Source organism: Pristiophorus japonicus, chromosome 15 (assembly GCF_044704955.1).
Source record: "Pristiophorus japonicus isolate sPriJap1 chromosome 15, sPriJap1.hap1, whole genome shotgun sequence".
Lineage (NCBI taxonomy): Eukaryota > Metazoa > Chordata > Chondrichthyes > Pristiophoridae > Pristiophorus > Pristiophorus japonicus.
Window position 1 is genome coordinate 2,321,813 of NC_091991.1, and position 11,824 is coordinate 2,333,636.

Below are 11,824 nucleotides of genomic sequence, written 5' to 3' on the forward strand. Positions count from 1 at the left end.
CCTGCACCTATTTTCTATGTTTCAAACTGTTGTGACCTTGGTCTCTTTATTCAGACTCCAGAGTGAGGAAGCAGCATGGTGAGTCACCGCTTATACCTGCTTGCCCAGGGAGCACAGGTGACCCTTAGGTCTCCCACAGGTGTGCTCCCTGGTGGCAAGTCTTACATTTTGGTGAGGTTTACATACATAGCACCTTCCGCATGAGAAAAAGTAAAGGAGGCATATGGATATGCGAGCCTGTAGTTACCCTGCCTACCGAATCCACACCTTCTTCGGAGATTGCCTCCTGCAAGTGGTCTCGCTTGGGAGTGAGCTCAACATAATTGTTGATACAGCTTTAAAGGTTGTGCAATCGCAGCGGGTAACTCTTCCCCCAAGTGCGCAAAGAACCATTTTATTGCAGAATAAGTCAGGGGCAATACTAGTATCAGCTGTGTCTCAGTGGGCAGCACCCTCACCTCTGAGTCAGAAGGTTGTGGGTTCAAGCCCCACTCCAGGGACCTGAGCACAAAAATCTAGACTGACACTCCCAGTGCAGTGCTGAGGGAGTGCCGCACTGTTGGAGGTGCTGGCTTTCAGATGAGATGTTAAACCGAGGCCCTGTCTACTCTCTCAGGTGGACCTAAAAGATCCCCAGACACTATTTTGAAGAAGAGCAGGGGAGTTATCCCGGGTGTCCTGACCAAAATTGAATCCCTCAATCAACATAACATAAACAGATTATCTGGTCATTAACACATTGCTGTTTGTGGGAGCTTGCTGTGCGCAAATTAATTGCTGTGTTTCCCACATTACAACAGTGACTACACTTCAAAAGTACTTCATTGGCTGTAAAGCGTTTTGGGATGTCTGGTGGTCGTGAAAGGCGCTATATAAATGCAAGTCTTTATTTCATTCTTATATTTCTCATGCCCCTGTTACAGTACATGAGGACTGAGACCGACACAAAGCTGTAATCTTTGCACTATGTTGATTCCAGTGTTACACCCAAAGCTGGCGCAATGCGTCCTTGCAATAATGTGGCGATAGTGGCCAGGTTCGAATGACCACATCCATTGCTGCTCTGTGTCTCGGGGAGCTTTGCCACGCATACACACATCACACACTGAAGACATTTGGCCCAACTCGTTCATCCTTCCTTACAACCTATGGTTCCCATCACAGCATCTGACAGCCTCCGCAATGATTCCAGAGTCACTGCCTCTATTGATTACTTTTATTTGAAAAGTGTCCTGACAACAGACCTGAATTTGCCTTTGAGCACTCTGTAACTGTGTGTCCTCCTCATGCAACCATGGTTTAACGGCAACGCTTGCATTTTGATAGCGCCGTTAAGGTAGTGAGAACAAAGGCAAGGCTTCTCAGGAGGTATTCCGACATCTGACACCGGGCCACAGAGACATTAGGACGGGTTGGTCAAGAGGTAGGTTTTAAAGACTTTTTAAGCACTTAAAACAGTGCTGCGGTTTAACCTTTTCTGTTCCACTTCACATCCCGCACACCTCTAAGGTCCTTCACCGAGGCTTAATCTCTGTCATAAATCAGCTTACACCAGCGGTCAACTCTGTGTCCTTCTCCGCATTGATTCCGGGATTTGCATTTTTCTCTTGTGCATCCGTGACCACAACTGACCAGCGCACGCTGCTGCTCCGGCAAGGTGGTTGTTGCACGATCTGCCAATAAACCCAGTGCTCGGCTGGCCTTGCTGATTGGTGCTCTGCATGACTAGACATGTTAAGTATTTGCATCTATTATCACAGTCAGATATCTCCCAGCCTCTCCCCACGCTGATTCTGACACCACTCATTGAGCAAATATATTCCCTATGTTTGTCTTGCAATGTCTGTGTAACACCATGAACTTATTTGTGTTGATTGTCGACCACATTGTCTGTGAATCCATCTTATTGGTTGCTTCCGATATAACTGTGCCCCCTCCCTAATCTAGTGTGATCTAAATGGTACAATTTTCAAGGGAGTGCAAGATCAGAGAGACCTAGCAGTGTGTGTGCACAAATCGCCAAAGTGGAAGGGCAGGTTAACAAAGCATATAGGATCCTGGGCTTTATAGAGGCAGAGTACCAAGGCCAGGAAGTCATGCTAAACTTGTATAAAACACCAGTTGCGGCCCCAGTTGAAGCACTGCGTCCAATTCTAGGCACTGCACTTTAGGAAGAATGTGAAGGGGTGGGAGAGGGTGCAGAGGAGATTGACCAGAATGGTCCCAGGGATGAGGGATTACAGTTACCTGGAGAAGCTGGGGTTGTTCTCCTTCGTGCTGAGAAAGCCAAGAGATTTGGTAGAGGTGTTTAAAATAATACAGGGTTTAGATGGAGTAAATAAAGAGAAACGGTTTCCAATGACTGAAGTGTCGATAACCAGAGGGCCCAGATTTAAGGTGATCGGCAAAAGAACCCGAGGCAACACGAGGGGAAACCTTTTAATGTAACGAGTAGTTAGGATTTTGAAAGCACCGCTGGATAGGGTGGTGGACAGATTCAATAACAGCTTTCAAAAGGGAATTGGATAAATACTTGAAGGAAAAACAATTGCAAGGATATGGGAGTCGGGATACGGGAGTCAGACTAACTGGATCGCTCTTCGAAAGAGCCGGCAGACTCGATGGGCCGAATGGCCTCCCGTGCCGTACTATTCCACAACTTGTATTTATATAGCGCCTTTAACGTAATAAAACATCCCAAGGTGCTTCACAGGATATTAGAAGACAGATTCTCTCTGCAAATCTGACCAACTTGCGTTGCGTTCCTTCCAGCGATTAAGAACAGTAGGGGCCCCAGCATCAAACCACTCGATCTGCACTCACTAGATTGTCCCAGCTTGACATGACCCCCCTGAACCACTGCCTCTTCTTTTGTTTCAATTCCTTATTTAAAAATAGGACTCACTTCCTTAAATGTGTGTGCGGCCAGTGTTCGCACTGGAAATCTCGATGTGCTGCGTCACCAGAGCTTGCCGACATGCACTTTAAGCCATCACTTCCTCAAACCAGTCAAGATGGTGAGTCTGGCAGCATGTCCATTTTACTAGTGTATGGCCATTTACTGGTGTATTTTCATTTTAAGTAAGTAAAAAGACTTGCATTTATATAGCGCCTTTCATGACCACCGGACGTCCCAAAGCGCTTTGCAGCCAATTTGCACACAGCAAGCTCCCACAAACAACAATGTGATAACAAAAAAACAGATTATCTGGGTCATTATGTTGATTGAGGGATAAATATTGACCAGGACACGGGGGAGAACTCCCCTGCTCTTCTTTGAAATAGTGCCATGGGATCTTTACATCCACCAGAGAGGGCAGACGGGGCCTCAGTTTAACATCTCATCCAAAAGACAGCACCTCTGACAGTGCAGCACTCCCTCAGCACTACACTGGGAGTGTCAGCCTGGATTTTTGTGCTCAAGTCCCTGGAATGAGACTTGAACCCACAACCTTCTAACCCAGAGGCAAGAGTGCTGCCCACTGAGCCACAGCTAAGTAATCCTCAAATTTGTTCCTAATGCTTGATTCTATTATTTTATAACCACAAAATTCCCTTAAGAGTTGAATAATTCAATTAACATGGGAACAAGCATAATCAAATAAGGCCCGAGGCTGGTGTAAGGTTCTATATAGACAAAATAGTTATTTATTAATAACTTAGTATTATACAATCAATCATTCTTCGAATAAATTCCCCGTCCCACATTAAGCCATCAGCAACAATGAAATGGGAGACGGCTTCTCACTGGCTACTGAGTTACAACAAGTGCAGTGTATACATACAGTATTGGCTTCCAGTTTTAAATACAGACTTATAGAAAAAAAAACTATTGCATTCGTGATTAACTTCCCTGAAGAGTCTGCACAGAGGTAATGCACTGTATGACATACGCATTGTCCAAAATAAAACGCAAGGGAATACGCAAGGCCCCCCCCCCACCCCAAAGGACAGGCTACTCATTCATTAGCGAGGAAACACAAGCACTGTACACACATTACTAAGGCTTTCAGTTTAGAATAGAGGGGAAACAAAGAGCATAAATTGCACTCATACATAGATAAAGCAACATCTCAAAGCAGGTCAAACAAAACACTTGAAAACTTCTTTTTGGCATATACTATCAGTTAAAACAGAATATTAATTTACATACGAATCGTACATTTCCAGTCCTTTTAATCTGCGAATTAAGCAGATGCACTGGATTGAACACCGAGTACCTTACAGAAAGCTACTTTCCTCACAACGCTCCACCCAGTAATACACAATCTCAACTGACGCACAATTGAGACACAGGATCTGTAGATAGACAATATATATACAGAAATCATGCTGCATGGTACTCCTCAAGATCTAGAGTACAGAATCAAAACAGTGGCCAATTCCAAAACTCTCAAAACCATTTTCCCCCTCCCGATCAGCTTGAATAAACAAAGTCTTCATTGAAGACAAACTTTTTTTTTGTTACCAATACGGATTTCAAAAAGAGGGGGATTAAACAAGAGAGTGCAAGCGCTTCAACGGCTTCTCTCTTTGTCCCCGCTTTAGACTGTAAAGCATTCAGCCACTGCACTTTTCCAACTAACTTTGTGAACCATCTACGGTCTCAAAGTCAAAGGTCAGGGTCCCCCCCCTTTCCACAACAGCAGCTTGAACAAAAGGGAGTCAAGTTGTCTTCCCAGTGTGATCAGCTGTTGCGTTTCCAGACCCATTCTGACCCCGTTAGGTGTCAGTGATCCGACCTTTCAAAAAAAATTCCTCCGAGCCTCTTCCTGGCTGGGCTGGGCGGTCAGGTGGAGTGGAGCGGGTCCAGCTGGAACATGTTGTGGTTGGTGGGGGTGGTGAAGCAGAGCTGCTGTGGGGGAAGACGGTTGTCACAGGGGCTGCTAAGACCCAGGGTCCGCTCAAAGTCCAGCAGCTGGCCCATGAAGTTGAAGTTGGGGGAGATGTTGGACTTCTTCATCTTCACAATGTCGTAGGCGTCGTTCATGGAGAGGTTCAGCTTCTGCATCAGATAGGCCACAGTGACGGTGACTGAGCGACTGATCCCGGCTAGGCAATGCACCAGCACACCACAACTCTGGTTACGGGCTTCGTCTGAAAAAAATTAAAAGACAAACTAAATGGTCAACAACAGCTGCAATTTATGTGGGTCGTAAAAATCGTAACATTCATTCTTTAAAGTAATTTGTAGATATCACAGCGGTACAGTAAAAACATAGAAAATAGGTGCAGGAGTAGGCCATTCAGCCCTTCTAGCCTGTCAATGAGTTCATGGCTGAACATTAAACTTCAGTACCCCCTTCCTGCTTTCTCGCCATACCCCTTGATCCCCCGAGTAGTAAGGACTTCATCTAACTCCCTTTTGAATATATTTAGTGAATTGGCCTCAACTACTTTCTGTGGTAGAGAATTCCACAGGTTCACCACTCTCTGAGTGAAGAAGTTTCTCCTCATCTCGGTCCTAAATGGCTTACCCCTTATCCTTAGACTGTGACCCCTGGTTCTGGACTTCCCCAACATTGGTAGCATAGTGGTTATGTTTCTGGACTAGTAATCCAGACTAATAATCCAGATTCAGGAGGTCAAATCCCACCATGGCAGCTGGGGAATTTAAATTCAGTTAATTAAATAAAACTGGAATTAAAAAGCTAGTATCAGTGATAGTGACCATGAAACTACTGGATTGTGGTAAAAACCCGTCTGGTTCACTAATGTTCTTCAGGGAAGGAAATCTGCCGCCCTTACCCGGTCTGGCCGATATGTGACTCCAGACCCACAGCAGTAGTGTGGTTGACTCTTAAATGACCCAGCGAGACGCTCAGTTGTATCAAACCGTGAGAACAAAGTCAGCACTGTGGGAGCACCACACGGACTGCAGCGGTTCAAGAAGGCGGCTCACCACCACCTTCTTGTGGGCAATAAATGCCGGCCTTGCCAGCGACGCCCACATTTTGTCAATGAATAAATAAATAACGAATTAAAGGGGACTTGCGGAGAGTTTGGGGGTCTGGAACTCACTGCCTGAAAGGGTGGTAGAGGCACAAACCCTCACCACATTTAAAAAGTACTTGGATGTGCACTTGCAGTGCCGTAACCTACAGGGCTACGAACCGAGAGCTGGAAAGTGCGATTAGGCTGGGTAGCTCTTTGTCGGCCGGAGTGGACATGATGGGCCGAATGGCCTCCTTCTGTGCCATGAATTCTGCTTAATTAGAAACATTCACAAAAAATCTCAAGTTGGTTGGCAATGCTTATTTAAAAAATCAGTTCCCCCCCCACACACAAACTTCAGCCCCCTTGATCGGTTCAGACTCAGCAATGCAGACAAGTCAAAAATAATTATAATTTTGTTTTCACAATTACACTCGGTAAATGGAGGGTGTCTGTGGAAAACAAGAAACCCCCCCAACAGAAACAAAACGGAATTGCAGAGTGTGTAGGCTGGACTTTTGAATGTTTTGGAAATAAAAGAGGCCTGTAAAAGGTTACACTTTCAATGTAACCGAGAATCTGGTGTGGTTGTATGTGGGTCAGCGCTGATAGAGAAGCGCATTAATGAATGTTTCAATAGAGATTTTGCAAGATGGTAGTGAATGCCTTCTATGTCGAGACTTCCAGTCTGCCGAGTCTATTAAATTATTCTCCCAACTGCTGTGCCTCCCGCGCACAATGGAGGCATTGAGACGTATCAAAAGGAGAGAGGGAAGTCACAGGGGACGAGGCCCATTAACAAGAACAGGATGTCAACATTGCCTGAAAATGGTTTCCTTTGTCGGAGGAAATGCATTACAATGCCTTTAGATTAGTTTCTCGATGGCTCCCAGCCGACATTCCTTCCGCCCCGGCTGAAATTAGCCGCAGGCTGCAGAACGCGTCTCACGGATTGTAATTGCATCAATTCTGCTTTAAACCCGCACACAAACTGTTGGCGGGTCCTTACAATCTTGTTTTAATATCTCAAGTTTAGAATCGGGTCTTCCAATTTTTTTTGTAATTAAAAAAATAAGCGCATGACCTAAAAGTGTTTCAAACTGTGTGGGATCACTTTAAATAAACTGATCCTCTGCCCAGTGAAAGCAACACTGAAGCTCACAGAATGCTGAGCCCTGAGTGGGAATACTTCAAACTACCAACACTCAAACGGAAATGCTGCACCCTTCACGGAATCCGGTACAAGATTATTCTGGTTTCCCTTTTCTTGAGAAATATGACCAGGGGCCTGAAATGTAACTTAAGGGATGTTTAAAAAAAGGTTTCACAAAGAGCTCCTTTTTCATGGGCCTTGATTATAAGCCATGTTTAACTCGCAATGCGGTTCATCGGGGAGATTGTATTTCAACAATTCTGTCCATAATTCACTTAAATAGGACGGCCTAGAGAAAGAATTGTTTCCAAATGGTATTTAGACCAATTTGCAATTTCTGGTTAATTTTGTTCAGCGATTATATCAGTGTACCAACAATTATTTTTGATTTTTTTTATTCCCCCACAACCGTTGAAATTTTCCACACAGACAAAAACATAGACTTGCATTTATATAGCGCCTTTCACGACCACCAGATGTTCTAAAGCGCTTTATAGCCAATGAAGTACTTTTGGAGTGCAGTCACTGTTGTAATGTGGGAAACGCAGCAGCCAATTTGCGCACAGCAAGCTCCCACACACAGCGATGTGATAATGACCAGATAATCTGTTTTTGTTATGTTGATTGAGGGATAAATATTGGCCCCAGGACACCGGGGATAACTCCCCTGCTCTTCTTCAAAATAGTGCCATGGGATCTTTTATGGTTTAATGTCTAATCTGAAATATGACACCTCTGACAGTGCAGCACTACCTCAGCACTGCATTGGGAGTTTCATCCTAAATTTATGTGCTCAAGTCTCTGGAGTGGGACTTGAACCTATAACCTCAGACTCCAAGGCAAGAGTGCTGGTCACTGAGCCAGAGGCTGACTTGTACAATAGTTATAAAACACCTTGTTTCTCCACTGACTTAAACCTGTGCCAGAAAATTAAGTTTGAAGATTTTTTTAAAGTTTTTTTTTGAATTAAAGATTTCTTACCTATGAAAGCAATAGCTTCAGGAAAAAACTGGGAAAGGTTCTGACTCCAGTGATCGGAAATGGGAATTTGTTTGTACTTGAACTCTCCGGCGTTCTCGAACAGATTGGGCAGGTTGGGGGTCACGTTGAGGATGTACTTGATGCCGTGCTCCTCCAGAGCGTCGAGGTTGGTGGAGTCCCTGGCACAGCCCAGGTACAGGTGGGGCAAAATCTCCACGGGGAAGGAGGGCTGCTGGTTGTTGGACAGAGGGCTGCCCTCACACTCGGTGGCGCTGTTGGGGGCGTCTCGGTCCGCGTCCGACTCGATGTCCGACGAGGAGTCGGAGCTGATACGCAGACCCCCCAGCCCCAGCACCGGCACGGTGGGCGAGCACCGGCAATGCGAGCTGTCCAGGTTGGTCTCGCAGTGCGCTGGGAACTCCGCCTGGAACTTGCTGAATCCGCCTACAGACACAAAACAAACCACACGCAATGAGCACCATGCTAAAAAAAACACTTCAACACAACTGTTTCATCATAAAAAAGGACTTGCATTTATATAGCGCCTTTCATGATCATTGAACATCCCAAAGTGCTTTACAGCCAATGAAGTGCAGTCACTGTTGTAATGTGGGAAACGCATCAGCCAATTTGTGCACAGCAAGCTCCCACACATAGCAATGTGATAACGACCAGATAATCTGTTTTTTTTGTGATGTTGATTGAGCGATAAATATTGGCCCCAGGACACCGGGGATAACTCCCCTGCTCTTCTTTGAAATAGTGCCATGGGATCTTTTACGTCCACCCGAGAAGGTTTAACGTTTCATCAGAAAGACGGCACCTCCGACAGTGCAGCGCTCCCTCAGCACTGCACCGGGAGTGTCAGACTAGATTTTTGTGCTCAAGTCTCTGGAGTGGGACTTGAACCCACAGCCTTCTGACTCAGGGACGGGTACTGCCCACTGAGCCATAGATCCAGTACAGGAGGAGGCCATTTGGCCCCTCGTGTTCGAAAGAGCTAGAATGATTCTCTTTTTTGAAAGACTTATCCAATTAATCCCACTCCCCCACTCTTTGTCCACAGCCCTGCAATTTTCCCCCTTCAAGTATTTATGCAGTTCCCTTTTGTTGAATCTGTTCCCACCACCCTTTAATCAGTGCATTCCAGATCACAGCAACGCGCTGCCTAGATTTTCCCTCATGTCACCTCTGGTTCTTTTACCCGTCTTTCTTTACTTGTAGGAAAGCCCATTTAAATAAAGCATTTATCCTCAGTGCTGATAGTAATTGTGAGAAGGTTTGAACAGGATTTAGATTGACCAGTTGGGCCAAGTGGCCTGTTTCTTTGCTTTAAATTCTATGCAATCGCAGAATCTTCACAAATCACTGTCGTCAAGAAATATATTAATTCTCCTTTCCGGTATATTTTTTAAATGCAAAGTCATATTCCTTCATTTGCTGTTGCATTATTAATGTTGCATTATTTTCAAACAAAATTTGTACTTCAAAAAAACTCCCCCTTTTTACCTTCCAAGCAGAACACTTTGCATCCTTCGTCCTTCAACTTTCTCAGCAGCAAGCCCAGCACCGAGGTGCTGTTGAGATTCTCGTTCCACTCCACTGTGCTCTGGTCGTACAGGAGGATGATGTCGGTCCTGCAGCGGCGGGCGAAGCGCTCCTTGTCCTCGTTGTTGGAGATGAGCGACTTGACCGGGAAGTTGCTCTTCTTCAGGCGGCGCAGCATCAGGCCGGGGATGGCCACGCTGATGGCCGCCTCGATGTGCGAGGACTCGTACAGTTCATGGGCTCGGCAGTCCATTAGCAGCAGGCTGTCGTTACCCCGCTGCAACTGCTCTCGAAGCCAGCCCGTCGCTTTGCAAATCGCCATTTCCGAGTCAAACGGGGCGCACGGAAATTTCTCTAACATGGGGGCAAACCTTTCACTGACCGCGCATCAAGCTTTCAAAAAGACAAAAAGAAACACGGATCACAAAAAAAACCCTTTGGACGTGTTTTTTTTTATCAATGGGAACCCCCCGCTTGCAAAAGGGATTCCTCGCAAATTGCAAATGGGAAAATTACAAATTGTTTTTTTATTGTAAATTGCCAAATTTTTTTTGCAGACTAATTGTTCCTTTGAAGCAAATTGTAAATTGTTTTCAAGCAAATTGCAGACTGCCAGGTTTTTTTTTAGTAAATTACAATTTTTTTTGCAGATTGAAATTGTTTCCTTCTTTTTGCAAATTGCAGAATTCCTCTTAGTCGCTGCTTTTTAAAATAATTGTAGTTTGCCCCAGTGCAAGAGGGAGCGAGCTGGAATGCGTCTGTCGGACTGGCCTTGGCTTGCTGAATGAGAGCGGCTGCTTTTTGTCAATGACCCTGGCTGGCGCCGCGCGGGTTGCACCACAGCCGCCTGCGAGCGCTCAGCTTTCCTCAATCGGAACACACAACAAACCCCGCCCCACACACACACACTGCAGCCGGCCAATCACCGCCCGCCCCGGCCCCTCCACGTCAGCGCGTTGCCGGGGCGACGACCCGGGGCTGGTGTGTGTATGCAAATGAGCTTTGGAAAATGCCATTCACAAAGGGAAGCAGACAGAGTTACATTTTGTCTCTGCAATCGGATCTCGGAATTTCCTCTCTCTCTTTGGTCTTAAAGCTCCGCTCACACGAGGGAAGGGGAGAAGGAGCCAAAAAAGGCATCTTCAGTCTGCCTCCTGCCAAAGAAATGCAAAGAAATGGACACACACAAAAAAAATCAGTCAAAATAAATCATTCTTTAACTCATACAAATAACATTTGAGTCTCGCCTTGCAAAATTCCCCGGTGTAAATTATATTAATTGCAGGCTCACTTTGATGTTCAGCTCAGATTAATGAACCGCGGTTTGAAAGCATTGCCCCACAGGCACTGCTTTTTACTCCTGTCACTGTAGCAGTTTTGCCAGAAGATACCGGGGTGGTGTTTCTCCGGAATAGCAATCCTTTTTTTTTTGAATGGGGATGTTTAAAAATCCATTGAAGGACCAGGTTGCACCAGTTATATTTTTGCAGCCCCTGTATCTCCCACAAATAATCACTATTGCTATTCAAATCGAAAGGCAATATTTTTTTTCAAATAAAGAGTTCTCATAAACATTTGGAACAGAACCATGGATTTCATTTCACACCGCCCATGTGATGATGTTTAGACCCGGTTTCATTGTGAATAGTTTGATTAAATACCGAAGCTAGCAGATGAACGAAAGCACACCAGGAACAAGAATCGTTGCTTAATTCTCTGTTCTTGGGCGGACTGCAACATTGCCTTCATGCAGTGAGCGCCGGTGTCCAAAAATATAAGTTGAAATATTCAGGAATTGTCACACATGTACTGTATTTCTGATTTACAAATCATTTTAGTGCGGGGGAGTGAGTCTGCAGGAATAAAGCACGGATTTATCGGTAGGTTGTCGGCAATAATTAAGCTTTTTTTTAAAAAAAAGGCAATTGTTAAAATATCTCTATTTTTAACTATGGCACTGTACGAAATTAATAAGGAGTGGGACGAAAACATATAAAATGTTCTGATTGGTACCGTGACATTCCAAAGGAGGAATGATAACCCGCAGTGAAATGGTGTTTTATCTGAATGGCGGCTGGTTTATGTGTGTGTGTGTAATGAACCCCAGGAATGTGAGCCCTTTGTTTGCGAGTATTTAGTGTCCCAATCAATGTAAAGGACACTTATTATGATTGAAACATATAATCCCCACAGATACTGAAATCTCCA

General features: G+C 45.1%; 1 protein-coding gene across 1 annotated transcript; it reads right to left on the reverse strand.

Moving 5' to 3' along the window:
- Positions 1 to 3,620: 3,620 nt before the first annotated feature.
- LOC139280564 (dual specificity protein phosphatase 6-like) lies at positions 3,621 to 10,470 on the reverse strand. Its single transcript, XM_070900067.1, has 3 exons — positions 9,578 to 10,470; positions 8,069 to 8,512; positions 3,621 to 5,097 (listed from the first exon to the last, which is right to left on the reverse strand). Exons 1-3 carry the CDS (start codon positions 9,975 to 9,977, stop codon positions 4,790 to 4,792), a joined length of 1,152 nt encoding a protein of 383 aa, XP_070756168.1. The 5' UTR covers positions 9,978 to 10,470; the 3' UTR covers positions 3,621 to 4,789.
- Between the last annotated feature and the right edge of the window lie 1,354 nt (positions 10,471 to 11,824).